This window comes from Rosa chinensis, chromosome 7, assembly GCF_002994745.2.
Source record: "Rosa chinensis cultivar Old Blush chromosome 7, RchiOBHm-V2, whole genome shotgun sequence".
Lineage (NCBI taxonomy): Eukaryota > Viridiplantae > Streptophyta > Magnoliopsida > Rosales > Rosaceae > Rosa > Rosa chinensis.
Genome location: NC_037094.1, coordinates 50,356,156 through 50,380,782, shown reverse-complemented (window position 1 = coordinate 50,380,782; position 24,627 = coordinate 50,356,156). Strand labels below are relative to the sequence as shown.

Genomic DNA, 24,627 nt, shown 5'->3' with positions numbered 1-24,627 from the left:
CAAGACCAAGTCCAAGTCCTCAAAAACTCACTACCGAGGTCAACTCTTATAATGTTAATTAGGAGTAAGATCGTTAAGACATGTTCTGAGTTACCCTATCAAAATGGCTCACTAGATGATGACTCCAATTGCGGTTACATGGAGACTTTAGCCTGTGTGTGATGATGTAATTTTATTCCATATGTCGTTGTATGCAACAACGTACCTATTGCTTTGTAGTAGCTAGAAATTATATAACCGATCAATTTCAGGATTTCAGGTGATCTATAAATCGTAGGTCATCAAGCAATTTAATATAACAACAATATAGCCAGAAATTAGATTTACAAATGTTTACTAGTACAAAGTATAAAGTATAAACCCCCAGCGAAAAATAGTCAAGTTTACTCATTTATATATGGCCGGGATAAAACAAGATATGCAATAATAAAAACTCAAGAAGATGGACAAATGTTTAATATAACAACAATATAGCCAGAAATTAGATTTACAAATGTTTACTAGTACAAAGTATAAAGTATAAACCCCCAGCGAAAAATAGTCAAGTTTACTCATTTATATATGGCCGGGATAAAACAAGATATGCAATAAAAAAAACTCAAGAAGATGGACTGTTGGAGAAGTACAAGTACTTTATTCAGATATTACTCGAGTTGAAAGTTACAAAAAGGATAGTTTCACTTTTTCAAACAGATCGATCATCCAAGTGTATATATATAGGCCTTTTGCTCTCCTGCCATATGGTAGATCTTTTGCTCTCCTGCCAAAGGGACCAAGGACAGATGCAGCTCAAACTAAAGCACATTCCATTAATCAGCACCAAAATTAATGAGCCATATCTCAAATTGCAGCGGTGAATTAAACCAACATTCCTTCAGTCCTCCGGACAAAAGAAACAAAAATGTTGAAACTAGACATCCTTCATCCTAAACATAGCCTAGTGCAAGTAATTCAACCTATAGTACACAAGCAGACCACCATGCCAGTTGGGTAAAAATCAGAAGCGTCTTTACTCATAAGCTAATTCTTATATATGAGTTGTCACCATTAAGAAGAGAATGAACAAAGATAAATGATTAAAAGCATTAATAAGCCCAGTCTAAAACTAAAAGAGCACATGTAAGCTAACATACCAGGTAAACATAAGAAGAAATTGGATGCATCCCCCAAACTCAAAGAGCATACTGAATGATCTGAGAGAAAGAGAATGAAGATATGCGATATCTGAGCTTTGGGGAAATAGAGAAAGTATTAAAATTACAAAAACCATACCGGAAAAATGAAAGTCGTTCATTGAATTACTGTTGAACATAAACTGCAAGACTGAGAAAATGGAGTAGGGTAGAGAGTTAATGAACAAGAAATTTTAAGACTTGATAACTATGTACATATATATTGATCAAAGACTACACAAGTTGATTCAAGTGTAAATCAAAAACTCAAAGAACACTCACAGAAAGCAGATTAACAAGGACAAAGCAAAGCTGGTCATACTGATCTTGATCTCATTCCTCTTCCCTGCTATTGCTATTGCTCTTGCACTTGGCTTCGGGTGATGTGATCCTGAATGACAAGAGATGCATTAAATCTTAAGGCTGGAATTAAATCCTTCACCAAAACATTATGCCATTATTCTATCAACATTGTTCCAATTTGAACCACCCATACCACGAATACGATCCTGCAACTCTTCCTTTGGAAAATACTCAGTCATCAATTGCGCACTTGGTAACACCCTTTTATCATTCTTTCCCTTTCTCAGCCTCTTCGAGTTTATGTCTTCGAAACCTTCATCGCCTGCTTGTTCGATTTCAGAGTAGCACCTCTTCTTGCTCTTCAATTTCAATTTCAATTTCAAATCCTGTTTCTGATCATCATGAAGTGGGTCTGGGTTTACAACAATACCAGAATCAGGGGAAACAGAGCAAGAATAAGAAGCAATACCTGTAGTGGCAGAGACGCAGCGTTTGAATTTGATGATGATCCTCTGCTTCTGATTCTGATTCTGCTTTTGCATCCCCCTAGATCCAGATCTCTTCTTTTTGGGAAAACCAAGTGAGAATGCTGCTTCTGGTTTGTTCCTATTCATCATCAACTCCTTCAAAACCATCCCTCTAGATTCAGATCTCTTCTTTTTGGGAAAACCAAGTGAGAATGCTGCTTCTGGTTTGTTCCTATTCATCATCAACTCCTTCAAAACCATCTGGGTCAGAAGCACTTGTTGCTCAGATGGATCGGTGGCCATGGCTTTCACATCATCAACCATTTTCAAGAAAGACCCACAAAGCCAGGTCTCATTTTTCCTCAAATCTTCAATCGTGATCACCATCTTCCTCCTCCTCTAACTCCTAAACCCTAATTCCTTTATTCGTCTTCTTTTCTCAGAGAAAAAATTGATCCCCAAAGATTGAATCTTTAGTCAAGATTACAAGTGGGTATCGGAGATTGAACAAAAATCGGAATTGGGTATTCGCCAACAACTATAGGGACAAATTGATTTTGGGGTTAGGGTTTGCAAATTGCAAGGGGTAGAAGGAGATGGAGTAGAGTTTCTAATTGTAGGAAATTTGGATTATTTATCCTAATCCTCGGCGGATTCACACGCTTAGCCTAACCGCGTTTTCCTTCACTTCCTATGCTTAATTGCAACGGCTACATTTTTTAAAATAATTATTATTATTTTCCTTTCTTTTCTTTTTTTAGAATGGTGAATAATTATTTTCTTAAAAATAAATAATATCCACATGGAAAAGGAAGTAAACTTTATCTAATTTCTTGAGTGGTTTCATAATTAATACTAGAACAAAACACATCCGATATAATTAACTAGCATACTAGCATTGGGAGGTTTTTTTTTTTTTTTTTTCAAGAGTATGTGAGGAGGTAGTTAAAAGTAGTGGGGAGTTTCTACTACTTTTATTTTAATTTTATAAATTGACTTTATTATCCTTATTGATTATTTCTGATTCAAAATTTTTTAATATATGAAAGGTAAATTGGTGAAAAAAAATCAGTTATGAAGAGCGAGCTTTCTTCTCTTAATAATTGTATAGATTAACTATGGAAAAGCTTTTTTCAAAATAAGTGGAGAGTTAATACAGATAGCGGGAAGTTTTGTCTTAGGTGAAATGCACATAGTGGGTAAGTAGGATGTTATCTGCAGATAAGCAAATTATTGTTTAGGATAATGATGGAAAAAGTCATATTAGAGTGTGAAATGATAAAAAGGTCACATAGTTTTCCAATTGATAAAAAAATCCATAATGAATTGTTAGTAATATTAATTTAGTCCTTATGACTAATGAAGTGATGTTAAAAAAGGTCAATTTTAAATTTTTTTTAATTTCAATTCTGCCCTCAAATACATGTTTGGAGAGAGAATCTTCATATCTAATTCCTCCTCATCCTTCCCCTCTTTCCTCTCTGTTAATCTCACTGCATTATCTACTTCACTTTTGACTTTCCTCAAGTTGAACCAAAGGTCAGAGATAAAATTCCTCCGAGAAAAAAAATTCGCGACCTTTTTCTCTCCCACTCTCGAGATCTCAAACAATTTTGATCGGTTTCTTTGGCCGTGATCCGCCGAAACATGTCTCGGTCGGCAAGAATGGAAGGACTCTAACGTCTCCCGCGACGATGCCTTCGCCGAGATCTGCAACAAGTATGACCGATACGACGTCGACAAGTAGAAGGACTCTAACATTTCCGGCGACGATGCCTTCACTCGTCTCTAATCTGCCGTCGAGTCTGACATTGAAGCTGTTCTTTAAGTTCAGTCTCTTTCTCAGTTTCTTTCATATTCAAACTGTGTGTTTCAAAGCGATGAAATCTCTTTAAGAGTTCAGAAGTTCGAATCTCTTTGTAATTGACTAGAATTTTAGTTATGATTTGGTCCCATTTTTCAAATTGAGACTGAATTTTGAGTGATTTTGATATGCAGAAAGTAGGGCTTGCTTCAAAAGAGAAAAGTACGGCATCTGCAGTTGCTTTGAATGCCAAGATTCGCCGGACCAAGGCTCGATTGCTTAAAGAGGTTCCCAAGTTGAAGAGATTGGGTGTGAAGAAGGTATGTCATATTGCATGTCACTGACAAAAACAAAATCCATTCTGATCAGTTTTTGGTTCTCAAAGACAAAAATCATATATTTTAAACTTGATGTTAATGCATCAAATCAAAAGGCTGCTTTATCTGCCAAAGACAAGATTTTTATATTTTATTTTATTTTTTATAACGTTATTGTGTATAACAAATATATGCAGCACCACCTCAAATAATCTTCAATCCGTGGGATATATGTATGAACACAATAATTAAGAGGTTTGTAACACACAAGCACCTAAATATGGAGATCTATAGATCTTTATAACGTCAATACTAAGGACAAATATGGGGGAAAACACTTTTGAATACCCTGTACTTGGAAACTTCAACCTCATTCTGAAACAAAATCAACAGGTTGTCCCCCATGCAAGATGCATGAGCCTTACAGAACTTTGGTATCAAAATGTGATGATGTTATATGTGTGAGGTTGATCTTCTTCTTGTTTCTGATGTGGGATTGATGTGCTTCGATTCCCAGCGTCTGGAGCTTCTGATGCTATCTTGACGCGGCGCGTCAGCGGTGATCTGGGGGCGATCCAGGGCTCGAGCGGTAGCCCGCCTGGCCGTGACTTCGCAGGTCATCCCCTTGGTGAGAGTCGGTACCTCTGGCGGTACAATGAGCGTGACTCATTATAGCTAATTATGCTCGTTCTAGCACATGTAGGTACAAGTCCCCCAAGTCCCCAGTCAAGGAGGGCAATCTTGGTTGGGGAGTTGATCGGCGGTGTGAAGCGTTACTTCCGCTAGACTTGCAACAGCATAACTAGCGTCAGTGCGTTGTCAACCATGGATTTACTGAGCAAACGCTTTATACCCTTTCGGGTGGGTCCCTGCTAGGCCCGCCAGGGAGTCCCCCACTCCCTAGCCAAGACTGACCTCCGGATGGTCGGCAAATTGTTTGTTGAGGGGAAGCTGCGCGGAGCAGAAGGTGTTGGGTAGCGAGCCCAATCTTAGTACCCAAATGGCGAGGGTCAACGTACCTGATCAGGGTCGTCGTACACTGTTGACAAGTCCCCGTGTCCCGTAGGGACGATCTGACCGTAACGCCGCGTGGCGGTCGTTGTCAGAATGAGGCGTAGCCTCGGGATCCACCGCTGGCGGATACCCCCCGCTGGCGGATACCCCCGCTGGATGCAGCAGGAAACAGCGTCGGGTAGACGTGTTTGGCGGTGGTTACTAAGCGGAACTGCGCTCAGCAACGCACGGGGTTTGCAAGATGGAGGCGGTTCTGTCAGCAGTGCCATGTATAGCCGAGGCTGCCCCTTGCAAATTGTCAAGCGGAAGTCTAGCGGGAATTCGCTCAACAGACTTCAATACTTGGAAGATGACAAGTGAGAAGTTCCGCTAACGGGGTTTGCTCAGCGGACTTCGATACTTGGAGCCTTTCACCCAAGAGTTGTGGCTTCTACCGGACGCTTCGCCTGATGGTGGTGGACACGTGGCAAACCCCTAAAGGGTTAGCGTGCGGGGGCGTGCCTCCTTTGCCGAGCCGTCTCCTCACCATTAATGTCGAGTAATGATGGATTTCGTAGCCTCGGTTAATCCGGAGAGTAACTGCAGCTGTAGGACACGCGTACGGCTGGCAGTCGATGTCGTTTTTTAAACGGACGGCGTGGGATTGTTTGACGTTGACATAAAAAGGGGGGAAGGTGGCATATTTGGCACTGCTCTAAACTTCGAACGGTGCCCCTCGTCATCTTCAAGTGTTCTGTGTCTGAGATCGGAGAAGAAAGGTGAGGCGATATCGGCGAGTTTTCGTGCGTGGAAGAACCGACGATCTCCGGCTTCGAAGATTAGTGTACACACTGCCAGAACCGCTAGAGTTCGAGCCGCTACAGACCATTCCGTGGGACGTAGATATGGGTCGTGCGTCGCGTCCGGAGAGTTCTAGGGCGGGGGATGCTACCGCTGCACATACTTTGCACGAAGAGCGGCTAGAAAGTAATAGTGCCGCCAGCGGTTCCGCTGGCGGGGGAGGTGGAGCGGGGGTGGATACCGAGTCCGCGTGGGTGTTCGAGGACGGCACCCCCGTTGATGAGGCGGGAGTTAGGATGACAGCAGTTGCCGTCAACCGACTGAAGCGGGTGTTCCGGTTGCCCGACACGGTGAAGCTGCGTCCGCCGACGGTAGAGGAGAAAGCTTCGATTCTGCCAGCGGGCCATGCCGCGGTGCACGAGGCCATATTCCGAGAGGGAGTGACCCTCCCGCTGGTGCCCAATCTTCAGATTCTGCTGTGCGAGTTTGGCATCGCCTTTGGGCAAGTGTGCCCTAACATGTGGCGGTTACTGCTGGCGCTGAACTCGTTGTGGCGGTTGTCCGGTTGCGAAGGACCGACCGTGGCGGTTGTCCGGTTGCGAAGGACCGACCGTGGCGGTTGTCCGGTTGCGAAGGACCGACCGTGGCGGAGGTGCTACATTTCTACGAACTGGTGTACGTGAAGCGCCAGGGTTGTAGAGGGTAAGTAAACCTCAGCCGTCGGCAAGGAGCGCCCAAGCTGATCGAAAACCTGCAGGACTCAAAGTCGTACTGGCGGGGTTCGTTTTGCATTGCCCCAGCGGGATGGGAGTACCAGGCGGGGTCTAACGAGGGGGAGCCGTCATTTAGAATTAAGTCAGAATTTCAGCCCATCCGAGGTTGTTTGTTGTTTCAGCTGAACACGACTGGCGTGGTTTCTATTTTTTTTTTTTTTTTTTTGTACTCTATTGATAATGACCTGTTTGTGCAGCGGGGTTGCGGTACAACCTAACTCGCGAGGAAGAGTGCTGGGTAGCACGCATCAGGGGTTGCTGGCGGAATCGCAACTTGCTGGACTTCTGTCTCCTTAGCGGGTGGGAGTTGTTGGTAGCTCAACAACTGACGCGTGCCGTTGGTAAGTAATCTTAGTTGTATCGTACCTTTGGTGAGGTTGTCCCATGCTAACTGGCCTGGCACTAATTTTTGCAGAGACTCAGCTGGGAAACAAGGCTAGCCGGGACACTTTCGCAAAAGCCATGGACCGCGCTGAAATTGACAACTTTCTTGAAGCCATGTATGCTTCCGGGATGGCGGCACAAAAGACTGCGGTGGACCCAGAGACACTGGTGCTGAGCCAGTCAGAGGTTCCTGTGGTGCTGCCAATGCCGCACCACTCTCATCTTGGTGGTGATGGGCTGCCTGCCGTTCAGGCAGGGACCAGCGCGGTGAGTGAAGCGGCGCCGCGGAAAGAGAGAGCGCCGGCCCTGCGACGAGGCGTGGTGAAGAAAACGGTGCGCCCCACCGAGGGTGTTACCATAGCGGGGTTGGCGCCGCAGGCGGGGGGTTCGAGGCCTGCTGTTGCTGGGAGCACGCGGGTGCTCCAGCGAAAACGCCGTCAGCCCGACTCCGGTGGGGAGGAGGAGGAAGTGGAGGTAACGGGGGCCCGAGAGCAGTCGAAGAAGTCGAGGCAGGCTCCGCCCGAGGCTGTTGCTGACGTGGTGAAAGAGGTGGGTGCGAGCGGCCTGGACTTATTTGCTTCCTACGCCGAGTTCCTCAACGACGGTAAGCGGGACTTCCTGTATCACCTCTGCGAGCGGCTGGGGTTCGGCGGCTTGGAAGGAATTGTTCGGTCGACCGCCGTCAGCGAGTCGCCCTTCAGTACAGCCTTTGGGCACGTCGCCGTTGGGCTTCATGAGATGTTCCAGGCGGCGTCCAAGCAGCCCCTGGTTGAGTGGGAGCTGAGGGAGGAAGTGGCGGGCCTCCAGAGGGACTTGGGGAAGACCCAGGAGAAGCTGGCTGACGTCGAGCGACGTTTGACAAAGGCCGACTGCGATGCGGTAGATGCCAGGGGCAAGCTGAATGTTGCCATTGAGCGACACCTGGATCAGAATGAGCGGTACGCCAAGCTAGAGCAGGATATGTCCCTGGTGCGGGACCGGGTGACCGCGAAGGAGAAGAAGATTGAGATCCTTTAGCGGGAGTCCGCCACTAAACAAGCGGAGATCAAGCGGCTAGAGGGTGACGTCGCTCGCTTGGAGGCTGAGGGAGGCCATGCTGCGGCTGCCGCCGTTGAATCGTAGAAGCAGTCAGCGGAGCACAAGAAGGCGCTGAACGACGCAGCCAAGGCCGGTGCCCTGGCCAATGTGGAGATGTTGCGGCAGAAGGGCGCCATTGACTGGGCGAAAGCGACAATGCCGGTCGTGCAGCCAAGTATGGAAGCGCCGCCGACAACAAGTACCGCTCCTACTGCAGCACCTGGTCACGTTGGAGTCTACTCGGGTAGCGGGGAGAGTGGCGAGCTTCCAGGAGGCGACTCCCAGCGGACGCCATACAGTCTGAGGTGTCCCGCGCTGGGTTCTTGGCGGCCCACACCCGGGCGGATGGCACCATAGAGACTCCCAGTCCCACAGCCCAAGGGTCCGACCAGACAAGCCGCTCCCATCCTCTGCAGGCCGCCGGTGGAACTGCTGAAGGTAGCGGGGCCGACCTGACCAACCCTGCCGACCCCGCCAACCCCTAAATAAGCCGCTGAGGCATAAATGATGTAATTCTGTTTGGGATATAAATGAAATTTGTTGGCACCCAAATTCCTAGTTTCTTTTTGTTTGTGATAATGTGTGTGCCGCTAGAGGTCTTGATACTTGCTTTTGGTCATGAATGAAACATTAAAGGAATTAAAATTGGTCCAAGTGCACAATGTAGCCTACGTAGTCCGCTGACTGGCGTTGCCAGTTGCCCTCAGTGCTAGACTTGGTAACAATGGTTTGAATAATTCCTCGTTTCATTGATAGCTGTCTGAACAGCGTTTACAAAAGCGGAGTCGTACCCATTGGGTAGCTTCCCTTAGCTAAATATTGAACAAAAATTTAGCTAAGTCAAGATGCTCTTGGGTAGCGGTATGACTATTTGTAGTAATACCGAAGGTGTTCGGTATTCCAATGGTGGGTTGTTGTGACGCCATCCTTGTCCATTAAGTAGAAGGTGCCTGGGCTAACGACCTCTACAATTTTGTATGGGCGTTCCCAAGTTGGGCGGAGTTTCGTTGGCGGGGGTATGACTTCTTTCATTACCCAGTCCCCCAGTTGGAGGTTGCGGGCTTTAACCTTGGTGTTGTAGAAACGTGATACCCGCCGCTTATTCTGGAGATTACGCAAATGGGCTGCGTCTCGCTTTTCCTCTAGTAAATCTCTGTCGAGGTTAACGCCATCGCTGTTGGTCTCGGGGCAGTAGCCTTCGACCTTAGCGGTTGGTTGGGTTACCTCGATAGGCAGGACAGCCTCAGTTCCAAACATCATACAAAAGGGGGTTTCACCTGTGGAGGAGCTTGGGGTTGTTCTGATGGCCCATAGAACCTCCGGGAGCTTCTCCGCCCACAAACCCTTTGCCTCATCGAGCCGCTTCTGCAACAGTTTCTTGATTATCTTGTTTGCCGCCTCGACCTGGCCATTGGTTTGGGGATGGGCGACCGATGCAAAACGCATCTTGGTGCCCAGATTGGCGGTGAAAGAGATGAGTTCCTTATTGTTGAACTGTGTGCCAATGTCTGTGATGATTGCGTGCGGGACACCGTAGCAGCAGTAGATGTTCTTCCAAAGGAAGTGGATTACCTTGGCGGTAGTTATTGCCGTCAGTGGCTCTGCCTCTATCCACTTGCTGCTGTAGTCAATGGCGATAATGATGTATTTGAATTGACCTTTAGCGGTTTGGAATTTTCCCATCAAGTCCAGGCCCCATGTTGAGTGAATCCAGGGGCTGACGATAACCGACAGAGGTCTCGCAGGAGCGTGTGGAAGATCAGCAATTTGTTGGCATTTGTGACAGGATCTTGATATCCACTGGGCGTCATCACCAAGCGTAGGCCAAAAGTAGCCTTGTCGCATTGTGCGATTAGCCAAGGATCTGGCGCCTGAGTGATTTCCGCATTCCCCGCCATGTATTGTTGCTAGTATGACCTTTCCCTCCTCTAGGGTTAGACAGCGGAGGTTGAGGTGAGTGAATCCCTAGCGGTAAAGTTTGCCGCTCTGCATGTTGTAACGGGTTGCTCTCCGCTGGAGCTGTCGCGCCCTGATCTTGTCCTCTGGAAATGTCCCGTTACGCTTGTATTGGATAATCTCGTCCATCCAACTAGGATTGGCCTCGATGCTAAAGATCTCCGCCAGGGTTTTGGTGATACTTGGCCTGTCCAGAGACTCTACCCTTGTGTCTGCTGGGCTCTGGTGTGGTTGGGCGGTTGCCAGTCTTGCCAGTGAATCAGCCTTAGCGTTCTTTTCCCTGGGGATTTGTGTGATGGTGTGGAACTTGAATTTCTTGAGCAGCGTTTTGGCGTACCCTAAGTACGCCGCTAACTGCTGATCCTTGGCCTGAAAGCTGTCGTTGACCTGGTTAACGACCAACTGAGAGTCGCTGAAGATGTTGACACTGTTGGCCCCTGAATCAATGGCGAGGAGTAGGCCGGCAATGAGTGCCTCATATTCCGCCATGTTGTTAGAAGCTTTGAAGTTGAATTTCAATGCATACTTGACGCTAAGCCCTCATGGTCCTGTTAAGATAATTTCGGCACCGCCGGCCTTGGCGGAAGCGGAACCATCCACGTGTAGGTTCCAGTCTGATTGTTGGGGTGCCGGCCCTACGGCCGTAGCAATTTTCGCTCCGAGCGGTATATTGATCTTGGTTTCGGGCTGACGCTGGGTGAGCTCAGCAATGAAGTCTACCATCGCCTGGCCCTTCATGGCGGTTCGTGGTTTGTAATCAATGTCAAACTCGCTGAGCTCAATGGCCCACTTGCTGAGGCGCCCCGAATGTTCAGGGTTCTACATAACTTGTCTCAGCGGTTGATTGGTTAGCACATGTACTGTATGGGCTTGGAAGTACTGGCGGAGGCGTCTGGCGGCATCGATGAGTGCGAGAGCAAGCTGCTCCAATGGAGGATACCGTGCTTCTGCTCCATTCATGCCCCTTCCGGCATAGGAAACTGGGAGCTCATCTTAGCCCTCCCGCCGGACGATGGCGCAGCTAACCGCTGACTGAGATACCGCTAGGTAAATGTACAATGTTTCTCCTTGGACAGGAATGGAGAGGAGCGGAGCTGCCGCCAGGTATACCTTCAGGCCTTGGAACGCCGCCTGGCACTTTAGGTTCCAGTCGATGACCTTCTTGTGGGTTGTTTTGAGGACTTTGAAAAATGGGGCACACCTGTCGGTCAGTCTGGAGATGAATCGAGACAAGGCGGTTAGCTTGCCCTGGAGGCATTGAACGTGCGCCTTCCACTCTGGGTCCTTCAGGTTGAGGATGGCCTATACCTTGTCAGGGTTGGCCTCGATGCCTCGTTCACTGACAATATATCCCAGAAATTTGCTGGCGGTGACGCCAAAGAAACATTTCTTCGGGTTGAGGCGCATGCCGTAGGCCAAGAGGATGGTTATTATGATTTTCAGATTTGCCACATGTCCGCTGGCCTTTATACTTTTGACCAACATGTCATCTACGTAGACCTCGATTATCTTGCCTAGATGTTCCGCGAACATGGTGTTCATCAGCCGCTGATAAGTTGCCCCTGCGTTCTTCAAACCGAAAGGCATCACATTGTAATAATACAGGCCTTTGTCGGTGGTGAAGGTGGTGCATTCCTGGTCGTTGGGATGCATCCTGATCTGGTTATAACCGGAAAAAGCATCCATCACGCTGAGAAGCTCGTGTCCAGTGGTTGCGTCTACGAGTTGATCGATGCGGGGTAACGGGAAGCTATCTTTCGGGCATGCCTTGTTAAGGTTTTTGAAGTTGACGCACATCCTCCACTTACCGCTAGGCTTCTTGACCATAACCAGGTTGGAAATCCACTGGGGATAGATGACCTGGCGGATGAACCCAATGCCCTGGAGCTTGGCAACCTCCTCTCTGATAGCGCGGTACTTCTCTTCGTCGAAGGCTCTGCGTTTCTGTTTGATAGGGTAGAAGGATGGTTTGATGCTCAACTTGTGTGAGATGATTTCAGGGGAGATACCTGGCATGTCTGCATATGACCAGGCAAAGACTGTAGCGTTGTCACGTAGGAATTGAGCGAGCTCCGCCGCCAGCTCTGGGTCCAATTGATCGCCTATGCGGACCGTCCGCTCAGGGTGCTCGTCCGAGATGCTGACAACCCTCAGTGATGTTTCTGGGTTGACCGGCTCCTTCCTTACGTACTTCTTTTCATCCTCCTTGGGGTCCTCAAAAATGTTTGGTGGCGGTGCCTGACTGCCTACCGTTAGGATCTCGTGGCGGCGGGCTGATTGTGCTATGGTAGTAGAATAACACTCGCGTGCCAATTGTTGACTTCCCTTGACACATCCTGTGCCGTTGGGTGTGGGGAATTTCATGAGCAGCATGTACCCGGCGATGATGCACTTGAGTTTGTTGAGCGCCGGCCGACCGATGATGGCGTTGTATGAACTCAAACAATCGACGATTATGAACTCCGTATGTATTTCAGCCATACATGGACTAGTGCCCATAACGAGCCGCATATAGTCAGAGCCCAGCGGTTGCGTGACGTCACCGGAGAAGCTGAGCAGTGGTTCATGGTCTTGGAGCAATTTTATGTTCCTCTTAAGGTTGTTGTAACAATCGCCGAATATAACCGCTGTCACCAGAATTCTTCCCACTGACATTTTGCCCAGAATAGCGTCAATCAAGAAAGGATCGTCGTGGGGCAGATGTACTCCGCGTTCCTCTTCCTCTGAGAAGGTAATGGGTTCCCAACCAGACCTTGGGAGTTTGGCGGATCTTTCGTAGCGGATGTTGCAGACTTCCTTTGGGTGATTAGCTAGCGCATAACGCTTTCTAGCTCTGTGAGACATGCTGGTGATTGGAGCACCTCCGTCGATTGTGTTGATGCGGCCCATGGGCTCAATATCGGCGATTACAGGTGGCGGTTGGCGGACCTTGAACTGCTCAAGCTTGCCGTCCCGGTACAAGGTCTCGATGGCCGTTTTTAGGGCTTTGCAGCTGTTGGTATTGTGACCGCTGTCCTCGTGGTATTTGCACCACCTGCCGGTGTTTCTTGGCTTTCCTGTTTTTGAGTATTTTCCCGGGGGCGGCGGTGGGATCTGATCCTTGCATTGATTGTATATTTCTTCATGTGAAGCCGTGAGGACTGTAAATATTGCATACCGTTGGAAAGACTCCGCATGTTTGTTGCGGTTTCCCTTGTAGTGCTGATCCTTTTGCCGCTTGTTTTGGTACTGACCCTGCTGCCACTCCCTCTTCTTGTCAGTTGGCGGTGTGGAGGTTTTATTAGCGGTCCCTTGCTGACTGGAGAAGGGTTGTGTTGACTTTGCCAATGCCGCTGGTGGCGGTGGGGCCTCCCCATATGTGATGAATTCTGCTTGGGCATGAATGACCGCCTCACTCATGAGGTAGTCGTATACCGCATTTGGATGATTGTAGTTGAGGTGATAGAGAAATGGCCCTTTGAGGAGTCCTTGCTTAAAAGCCGCCGAAGCCATTGTTTTATTGAGATCACGGCACTGAGATGCTGCCGCTCGCCACCTTGTGACGAACGCCTTCAGTGTCTCCTCCGTACCCTGCTTGACGTTGAACAGTTGACTTGTGTTGTGGTGCCCGGCGGACAGTAGGATGAACCGAGAAAGGAAAGCATGCGATAATGCCTGAAATGAGTCAATGGATCCCGGCGGGCACTCGAAGAACCAATTCATTGCCTCATTGTCCAGCGTTTCACTGAACAAGTGGCATAGGGTGGCGTCATCGAATCCCTTATTGTTGGTGACTTTCTTGAAGGTGTCCATATGGACGAAGGGATCAGTCTTACCGCTGTAATGTGACATTTTAAGGGTCTTTGCATACGCCGGTCTGACGGCCAGCAAGATTGCAACGGTAAATGGTCCTGGCCTGGCCGCGAAAAGTGGGTTTGAAGCTGGTGCCGGGGTGCCCGATTCAGCCTGGATTAACCTTTGTTCCAGCTGCTGCATCCTTTCCAGTATTTGAGCGGTTGCGTCGCCGGCGGGGTCCAGGCGGGTACTCCGCTGAACCGATCCTCACTTGGGAGCTGGCGGGTTTCCCTCTGTTCTCGGCCTAGGTCTCTAGCGGTGGGTGTGCAGTGATGACTCCGCCTCCTGTTCCAACATTAGCTGGGGTGCAGGGGGTGGTCCCATTCCCGCTAGCTCTGGTGGGTGCAGCGGGACTTGCATGTGTACGACCGGTGCTGGTATCAATGCTCCCGTGCCGGGTCGGCTACGCCTGGTGCTTCGTGATTGCTCACTTCGTGCCGGGTTGGCGGTTGCCTCCAGCATTTTCTTTAACTCATCGAAGCGGGACACAAGCGTGGCCACCTGCCTCTGGGCTTCGACCTTTTCCTTGCGCTCTTGTTCACGTTCTCTGTTCGCCTTGTGAAGATCTGCCAGTGCCAGCTCGTATAGGGAGGCGAGGTCTTGGCCTGGCGAGCGGCTGCTACTTGGGTTTGTCTCACCGCCGGGGTTGACCGGGGTGGTGAATAACCCGCGGTTGATGCCTACCGCTGGGTTGGTGGGTTGGGGAATGGCGGATTGATCTACCTGCTCTTCAGCGTTCCCCCCGCTGTCGTTAGTGATGGTGATTGTGGCGGGATGACCTCTTGTTCAAGGCTTCCCACAGACGGCACCAATGTTAATGCTCAAGTCCGGCGGTAACCGATTCCTTGCTTAACGCGGGTCCGGTGGGCGGACCGCTACTCCTAGGATTAGGTGATTCTTGTTCGCTGCAACACGATAGACAGGGCGTCAGAGGGAGACCGCGTTGGACTGTCTTCACTTCTCCGATGCCTAAGTCAGTCACTGTAAATGCGCAGCATAACAATAAATGAGTAGTAATTGCGTAATTAATGAGGAGAGAGGAGAGAACCTTTTATAGGTGAGGAAGAGGTTGATCTTCTTCTTGTTTCCGATGTGGGACTGATGTGCTTCGATTCCCAGTGTCTAGAGCTTCTGATGCTATCTTGACACGGCGCGTAGCGGCGCGTTAGCGGTGATCTGGGGGCGATCCAGGGCTCGAGCGGTAGCTCGCTTGGCCGTGACTTCGCAGGTCATCCCCTTGGTGAGAATCGGTACCTCTGGCGGTACAATGAGCGTGGCTCATTATAGCTAATTATGCTCGTTCTAGCACATGTAGGTACATTACGGGAGTCATAAAGCAGCATAAGTCGTGTACGTCTCACTTGTTCCAAATAAACCATAAATGATAAATATGCTTGCTTCCAACTTCATTCCAACTAGACTACACCAATCTTAATCTCAGTACATAGAAATGCTCAAAACTGAGTGGGAAGTAAAGAATGATACAAAAATCCATAGAAGAAGGCCTTTACATTTCAATTTACAAGATCGTTTCCAAGAGGCATCATTTTTAGTTCTAAAGGTAAAAGCATATGCAAGAGGGGAAACTGATTGAGCTTGTTGTCAGTCAATTCAATTCTACATAGGCCTTTTTCTTTCCAACCAAAACTGTGGTTTCTTCCAGCTTTGTCTTTTTTTTTTGTAAACAAGCCTTCAACCAACTCATTTGACAATCATGATGGTGTAATAACTATTCAAAGAACAAAAAATGAATACACTAAACAACTAGAAGCATGTTCAGCTCTGACAACCACCATCTAATTAACACTATTGAATAACATAAGCCCAAAAAGTGATAGGTAGATATTCAAGAGGACTACAGCAGTTAAAAGTTAAAAGACAAGTGATACTAGGCAATACATAAAACTGTATGTGGGTTAAAGTCAAAGATCATGTCTTTAACCCACCCAGAATCTGGTATAATAATTCTGTCACGACCTGATAAAATTTTAGAACAATTTGAGCACAAAATTACAGACAGGGCCAAAACTGAGAGACAATGGCGTACCTTCATAGGCATGTGAGCCTAGAGTTTTCGTTCAAGTAATCAAAATGGTTTACTCACATGTAAGTTTTCAAATTTGTCTATGAAATCATTATAATAGCTTGAGAATTCTTCCTACACACAGTAGGTAAAATTAGAAGAGGCAGAAGAATCATCTCTAGCATAATACAGCCCCTAGAACTGTTTTGTTTTAACATCAAACAAAAGCTTTAGTCATAACAACTCAGATAATTTTGAATAACACAATTCTAACAGGTTCAAGAAGTTCAACTTGCTTTAAATGGAAGGAAATATATGCAATGCCCACCTTACTCATCCCATCTTGTTTCTCTATCCCTATCACATCAAAATACATTTGCCCAAGCAATATTGCTTTAACCTAAGCAATCAAGAATTCTATACTAAATAGCAAAATTGACAACTCAACTACACATGTTCTTCCACTTCAATTTACTTCGAGTACTAAAATACCGTATCCGAGGTGCAATCATGTTTCAATTTTCAGTAAGTAGAATACACTAAACATCAATTTCTCAAACAATTTTATGAAATGCACAATTACGAAGAAGCACGATAATAGAATTGATTCAAACAGCAGAGGCCCACCTTCTTTACATCCAATCTCTTCAAACTTGGGAACCTCTTTAAGTAATCGAGCCTTGGTCCGGCGAATCTTGGCATTCAAAGCAACTGCAGATGCCGTGCTTTTCTCTTTTGAAGCAAGCCCTACTTTCTGCAGATCAAAATTACTCAAAATTCAGTCTCAATTTGAAAAATATGACCAAATCATAACTAAAATTCTAGTCAATTTCAAAGAGATTCGAAATTCTGAACTTTTAAAGAGATTTCATCACTCCAAAATACAGAGTTTGAATCTGAAAGAAACTGAGAAAGAGACTGAACTTAAAGAGCAGCTTCAATGTCGGACTCGACGGCAGATTAGAGACGAGAGAAGGCATCGTCGCCGAAAATGTTAGAGTCCTTCTACTTGTCGACATTGTATCGGTCATACTTGTTGCAGATCTCGGCGAAGGCATCGTCGCCGAAGACGTTAGAGTCCTTCCATTCTCGCCGATGGCGGCATGTTTCGGAGGATCACGGCCAAAGAAACCAATCAAAATTGTTTGAGATCTCGAGAGTGAGAGAGAAAAAGACCGTGAATTTTTTTCTCGAAGGAACTTTATCTCCGACCTCTGGTTCAACCTGAGGAAAGTCAAAAGTGATGTAGATAATGCAATGAGATTAACAGAGAGGAAAGAGGGGAAGGATGAGGAGGAATTAGATATGAAGATTCTCTCTCCAAACATGTATTGGAGGGCAGAATTAAAATAAATTAAAAAATTAAAAACGGACTTTTTTTAACATCACTTCATTAGTCATAAGGACTAAATTAATATTACTAACAATTCATTATGGATCTTTTTATCAAGTGAGAAACTAGGTGACATTTTTATCATTTCACACTCTAATATAACCTTTTCCATCATTACCCTAAACAATAATTTACTTATTTGTAGATAACTTCCCACTTACCCACTATGTGCATTTCATCTAAGACAAAACTTTCCGCTATCTGTATTAACTCCCCACTTATTTTGAAAAAAGCTTTTCCATAACTATTTAATATATAGAATTATTAAGAGAAGAAAGCTTGCTCTTCATAAGTGATTTTTTTTTACCAATTTACCTTTCATATATTAAAAAACTTTGAATCAGAAATAATCAATAAGGATAATAAAGTCAATTTATTAAAAAAAAAATTAAAATAAAAGTAGTAGAAACTCCCCACTACTTTTAACTACCTCCCTACACACTTTTGAAAAAAAAAAAAACCTCCCCATGCTAGTTAATAATTATTCACACCCATATCAGGTGTGTTTTGTTCTAATATTAATTATGAAACCACTCAAGAAATTAGATAAAGTTTCAAACCGAGACATAATTGTGTTCTCCCAAAATCCTTCATCTCAAACTTGGATTTCAAGTGTTCAGCGGTTTCTCTTAACTCTTTAAGGGCTTCTAATTAAGATCTTGTCCAACATGAACCGCGATAGAATCCAAAACTTGTTATGGAAACGCGCGGGTATATCCCTTCCCAATCAAGTAGTAACTTTAGTGAGCGTTTCAACCTTATTGCAAACGCGCTCCATGTCTAGAGCCACTTGACTTGGGTAAACGAAGTTCACCATGAACCTTCATATATATTCCATATCTAAAAGTGGCAGGGTAGTGTAGTGCAATGACATCCATTACGAGAGAATGTGTCTTATCGTAGTCAATTCCAAGGCATATTGTGAGAAGCCTTGTGCCATAAGGCTGGATTGCCATCTTTTTTTCTCATCACGCTTTCTAACGAAGACCCATTGGTCAATAGATTTTATGTTAGGAGGTGTTGGCATCACTGTCTCAAAAACCTTCCTCTTCATTAGAGAATCCAACTTAACCTGGATCGCATCATTCCATTTAGGCCAAATTTCTCTGTGTTGGCATTCATTCATCAACGGAGCATGGTTCGATATCATCAGACTCAACAAACTCATGCGCAACTACATCATCAATTATGATGGAGTTTCTATCCCACGTCTCATGTACACTAGTGTAATTTTCATAGAGCTCTATATTCTCAGGAATAGGTTCTAACGTTGAGACGTCCCCCAACGATAACCCTAACCCGGAAGATTCTCATGAGACGGATTTTGAGTATCGATGATCAAAGGATTTGGTTGTGCCAAAGCATCCTTCGAACCCACGGGGCTCCGACGCATCCTAACTGGGGCCATGGCCTGTAATGCCATAGTGCTACTCTCTTTGGTGTTGGCACCATGCCTACCTCAATGTAGGGTGGCGCTATGTCCTCTCGTAGGGATGTCACTATGCCAAAAAGGCCTTCAGACGACAGAACAGTTCTGTCGTCTGAATGAACCAAAATATGTCGTCTAGTACGATGTCGTGTCTTGGGGGTATCAAACGACAGAAGTGTTCTGTCGTCTGATTTTTCAGACGACAGAAACAAATAAAAGTCTTGTGTCGTCTGATGAGTTTTGAATTTCGGGACCAATGTGATCTGTATCTTTAAAAGCGGTAACACAATAGTTTTGTGTTGTCTGAGATGAAAAACAACCACAGTCTTATATAAATTCTATTGTGTGAATCATATTTGCAAGACAGATTTCTGTGGTCATGAAGTATTTCAGACTACAATTAAATGTCGGTCTAGGGTACATTCATACGACACTTAAGTGTTGTGCGAAAGGTCTTTTATTAGGTATTTTATATTGTCTATGGTTAATTCCAACCACACTTATTTGTTATTATTATATGCTTTAAGCAACACTTTCGTCTAACTTATGTTGTTGTTTTACCATTTAGACTACAATTTTCTGTCGTCCCAATGCCAAAATGACAATAGAATTCTAATTGTTTTTTGTGTTGTTTTTGTTCAGCTGCAACCACATATTTTGGTGTGCTTTGTTGTAGCTTGCAATTTGAGATAACACATATTAGTAGTCCCCTGTTACAATTGGTATGCATGCATTATTCATTCATAAAACCATAAAATACACATCCAAAATCATTCATTGCAATTTTCACTAATCCACCATTGTCTCATGTACACAAACCTAATCATGAGCATCAGTTCAAAATGGCCCATCTACTAATCTGAATCTGCAGACGAGTCCAAATACTTAATGAAGGAAGAATTTCTACTAGACACAAGTTAAATATAGGAACTAGCTAGCTGTACTACTACATTACACCTGGTGGCTTCCCCTGGGGATCACGTAATCTCCATATTATACCTTGGTTGTAGTCCAAACCATGACCATTGTAGTTGCAAGAATCCCAATATTTCCCAACAGAAAAAATTGGTTTTGCTCCTTCAATATACTCCTTCACATATTTAGCTGCATAACTAATTGAATATTCGAAAACACAAAACAGAGTAAGCTATAAATAAATAAACCCAATTCGATGGAATATATGTTTTGAGGGAGGTAAACCAATTTTTTGTAGTAAACCTTTTAATTAGTGCTCAGATCCATATTTAGAATTGAGGGAATATATGTTCTGAGGGAGATAGCCTACAATATGAGGAAAGCAAAGTGGACACAATGATCCGGTCATCTATATGCAGAAAGAATAAAAATCAACTTGATGAATTTCATGCACCAACCTTCCGGGGCAAAGGAATGAGTTGATGGCGGCAACCATGCCGATGTAAATCCAGATTTTGCAATATCTGGAACTTTACTTTCTAAATTTTTCCTACAGTGATATCAGCATGCTTGCAATCTCTGCATATATACAATATACAAGTTTAAACACCCAAACATATATATAATCCAACACACATTTAGAAGTTTCAGAGTATGATTACACTCTCGATAAAGGTAGAGTTTAACAAAATCAACATATAGTTGGTAACTTCTTTTGGTAAGACTTTCACCTAGTACAAAATAGGTCCTCTAACCACAAAATAGGTCCTTCAAAACACACAAAAGTACCCAACCTTAGAAGTCTTTAATTGAATAGTAATTCATGACTTAGCAAGATATAAACAACCAAAAGTAATGAATAAAAATGCTCCAACACTACATGGTAACCAAAATAAAGCAATTTAGAATCATTTTGTCAAACACCTTGTGTGCATGAAAAATTGATACTGAACAACAAAAGAAAACCAACAAAATTACACTACAAATAACAAGGTTCCAGCTCCTCTTTCAAGAGTCAAAACAAAATGAAGAAAGAAGGAAATTAACCTTCAATACCAGACTCTCAATACCAAAGCATTTAGGTATTGTCATGATGGGGGTAGGAGTGAACTCCTTTCACTATGCCAAAAACTGCATCAGACGACAGACAGAAACTGTTGTCTGATTTGGAGTGCCACCGTTGTAGAGCGAGCCGTTGTCTGTTGAAAATTCAGACAACGGTGCAACACAGTTGTCTGATAAACAAACAGGCAACGGGTATGTGTTATAACTGTTGTGTGATGGTTCGACAGATGGCTCGGCAGATGCCATGCGCAGCTGCGCAGCAGTTGAAGCGCTGCCTTCAGACAACAGTGCTTGGTTTCAAGCTGTTGTATGTTAAGCATATCAGACAACATACTTTTATTTTTTGTGTTGTCTGATTGATCCTCAAACTTCAGTGCTTAGACTATATCTGTTGTATGATCAACATTTGGGACAACGGAGTTCAATTGCAACTGTTGTCTGATTTAGTTTTTGGACAACAGAGTTCAATTGCTTCTGTTGTGTGAGTATAAATTAGAAGAGACTGATTTGTTAAAAACTGATGTGTGATATGAACGATTGCAGTGTGTTTGTCCCAATTTTAGCCATTCAGACAACGGGCAGTTGTCATTATATCTCTATTCTGTTGTCTGATTATTTGAACATCCCATTCCTGAATTAAATTGTACATTCATTTGGTCCATTTACCAAATGAACAGTAGTTCATCAAATATAAACATTGCAAACCATCAAATATAAACTTTGCAAACCACTAATCATTGAAGCCAATATTTCAAATAAGAAAAGCATTCTAGTGCATGCCCATCTACTTGGGACATCAAAAAGTTGATACATATATATCTATTGTTCCAAAACATGCCACACATGGTGCATGACAATCTACCAGCAGAGAAGCACAAAAAAGATGCTTTCTTTAGCAAAAATGTACCAGCAACAAGCGCGCTACTTCATGGCTTATGCACATGTGTTGACAACAAACTTCCCCCACTCATTTCGCACTTGATCCGCTTGGGTGTATTGGTTGTTGCCTCTCCTCTCCCACTGAAATCAGTTTATTATATCAAAAGGATTAGTTAATCATTTTGGTGAATGAGGCATGGACATGATAACAAAGTTATGAGAAATTGAGTCAAGTGACTATATTTACTTAGTTGCATATGAACTGTTAATTGACATTTTACAAGAATGTAGAGAAGTTATGATCCAGATCTCTTCACTTCACATAATAAAACACATTCCGGTGGAATTCAAATATTTGAATTCCACAATAAACAGGAGGAAACCTGAAAAGAAAGAATAAAGAAGGTTGGATGTAACAATGCTGTTCATGACAGAACAAGACTTACCAAGTGCCAACATCTTATTGTGCACATAAAAGGTTAATCATTGTTCGTTTATCAGGGGGAAAATTTTAAACTTTAAGACAATTTACCTTGATATCTTGACATTCATAAATACATTCATGAATCGTCCAACCAGGTCCTTCTCTTGATCTGCAAAACAAGAAAAACAGAGTTAGATGCCCTTGAATAGCACTTTCATGTTACTCACATTCATTTGTACATCTACCACAGGCTCAAAAACAGAGTTAGATGCCCTTGAATAGCAACCTGGATCTTCTTCCTACTCAAAAGTAAGGCAGATCAAGATATATTAATTAAAGCTCTTGCTGACATAAAGAAAAAGTAAAGATCTGAAAAATCTAAAACCCATGGGTTTAACCCAACTGGTTATGAAGGGTGGGTAATAGATTGATAGGGTTAGAATAGATTAGGTCAGGGGTTTGATCCCCTCCAATGTCATACATAACACACACACACAATAACAATTTTTGTGTTTTTATAAATAATGTTTCATAATTAGAAATTTTATATTTTGAAATTCTCATGGAAGCAACATTATATTAGTTGTCAACCCTCATATAAAGCTTCCATTTGGAAACTTGTGGGTGTTGATCTTCTCAGTTCAAGGGGGATTCCAAAAATCACACTGTTCCCTTTGCTGATGTTATGAACTTGCCATGAAATATCAGTTTATCAAATGTTTAGCAATAAGCCATACCGAAACCGGCAAGCAAATGTTTAGGTAAGCACAAGGAAACATATATAAAATTATATATGAGCAGAATTCAAAGTAAAATATCAGATCAACATCAAAAAATCTTCCTTCCAAACATAGTTTGCCTTCCACAATATCACAGCATACCAAAACAACCAGCCCCAACCAATTTTTCGATATTTAAAGAAAAAAAAAATAAAGTACCAAACAGGGAATGAAACAACTTTCTCAGCTAAACAATTAGGCAACTGGACACGGATATAAGCACTAGGAAGTGATGAGAAAAAGTGAGGAATTCTCTTATTATATAAAAGAAAAGAAAAAATAATACACACCAAGACATGAGAGAAGTGGAGAGCCACAATAGGGACACAAGCCAAGCCCATCAAGACAATACAGAAGCCCAGGAGTAGGCCATCAGAGGGAGCTCTTCCATTCCACCTTTGCAAGGCTTCAAAGATTGTTTCACGACAAAACCAAACTGATAAGGAAACCACACCTGCGTGTGTATAACCTTGCCAAGTTTGCATCTTTGAGGCTGTCCTTGACTTATCCCTGTAAACCCCAGCAACCAATTAACAAATCCAATTTCAGGAAATAAATAGAGAGCAAAAGTAGATAACAAATCCAATTAACACATATATATATATATCAGATGTCCGCCACCAAGTTTCAGTCCTCCCACCTCTTATTCAAGCATATTCTGGTTCACAAGACAACTCCTTGGATTGTACGGAAGTTCCTACATGTTCTCACCTTATTCAACGTCTACATCTTGCTTCTGCTCCAAGGCCTGACTGCACACATAGGGGTTTAAGTTTGCACCACAAAAAAATTGCAGAGAGAAAGAGAGAGATGTACGGCCTCGGCCACGAAGGTAATCTCCATGTTCTCTGACAAGTGAGGTGGTTTTGCTTGACAAGTAAAGAGAGCTAGACAAGACATGTGCCATATAGATTATCTAAAGATTGAGTAGGAGTATGAAATCTTTATAAATCTTGATTCTACAAGAAGAGTAGAACAATGTTCTTTTCGTTAAAAGTAAAATAAAGATGACATGGTAACCAATTTCAATTAGGTCTTCGGAAAACAGAGTAATGTATCCACATTTGTTTCTAGTCTTCTCAAGACCCACATTTCTTTTTTGGCAGAGCCCTTTAACTAAGTAGAACATTGTGAGAGCAGCAAGTGGAAATGGTTTACTATCCTTTAGTGTCATTATCTTCTAATGCATATGAACTACCAAGCAATTTAAGGGACAACAGAAACCTTCTTGTAGTTATGCTTTGTATGTAGGTTTAATAGCTTTTAAGTTTTAACCTTCCGATAAAAAAAAGATAAAAAATAAAATAAAAACCGACTAATGTAAAATGCCTAAACGTTGAGAAAATCAAACAAATTCAAAAGAGTAAAAATAAAAAGTACAAAACAAAAAACAAAAGAAAGCGCCATACCATGACTTTGGACCTCCAATGGAAGTGTCTGGGCCTTGATAATCATATACTATCAGTTCGCTATCAAAAGGCAAGGGAACATGAAAAGTAAAATATCAGATCAAGAAATGCCCACATACTATCACTGCAAGATAACCCCGACTTCTCTGTAATAGAAATTTGCTTATAAGAATGATGTAGCACAAACATCTCAGGATTACCAAGACCCTCATGATTTATACACTTAGACCAACTCTATTAGAATAGACTGAACAAAAGAATTTGAATCCTCAAGCTACAACTATGTAATAAGCAAACATGAACGACGACATTCTGAAAATGCAAAACAACAATCCTGGCAATGTTATTCCCAAAGATGAATCCTTATTGAATTCTTATAGATCTAAAGGGTTGTCTCTATGGCAATCAGCCACTCCGAAACAAAAGGCAC

General features: G+C 44.0%; 1 protein-coding gene and 1 long non-coding RNA gene across 7 annotated transcripts; both read right to left on the bottom strand.

Moving 5' to 3' along the window:
• Positions 1-530: 530 nt before the first annotated feature.
• LOC121050795 lies at positions 531-2,611 on the bottom strand. Of its 3 annotated transcripts, none has more exons than XM_040511972.1 (3): positions 1,669-2,611; positions 1,455-1,563; positions 531-1,193 (listed from the first exon to the last, which is right to left on the bottom strand). In XM_040511972.1, exons 1-3 carry the CDS (start codon positions 2,327-2,329, stop codon positions 1,106-1,108), a joined length of 858 nt encoding a protein of 285 aa, XP_040367906.1. In that variant the 5' UTR covers positions 2,330-2,611; the 3' UTR covers positions 531-1,105. The 3 variants fall into 3 exon arrangements, 2 of the variants coding, with proteins under 2 accessions (XP_040367906.1, XP_040367907.1); XM_040511973.1 differs by having other exon boundaries at positions 534-1,323; XR_005803907.1 differs by having other exon boundaries at positions 544-1,563; positions 1,669-1,867; positions 1,945-2,604.
• Positions 2,612-21,483: 18,872 nt separating this feature from the next.
• Positions 21,484-24,061, bottom strand: LOC121050797. 4 transcript variants are annotated; one of them, XR_005803911.1, is made up of 5 exons: positions 23,500-24,061; positions 23,079-23,298; positions 22,237-22,308; positions 22,118-22,178; positions 21,484-21,726 (listed from the first exon to the last, which is right to left on the bottom strand). It is a non-coding gene; the product is annotated as an uncharacterized LOC121050797 (long non-coding RNA). The 4 variants fall into 4 exon arrangements; XR_005803913.1 differs by lacking the exon at positions 21,484-21,726 and adding an exon at positions 21,954-21,968; XR_005803912.1 differs by having other exon boundaries at positions 21,484-22,178; positions 23,429-24,059.
• Positions 24,062-24,627: the final 566 nt, after the last annotated feature.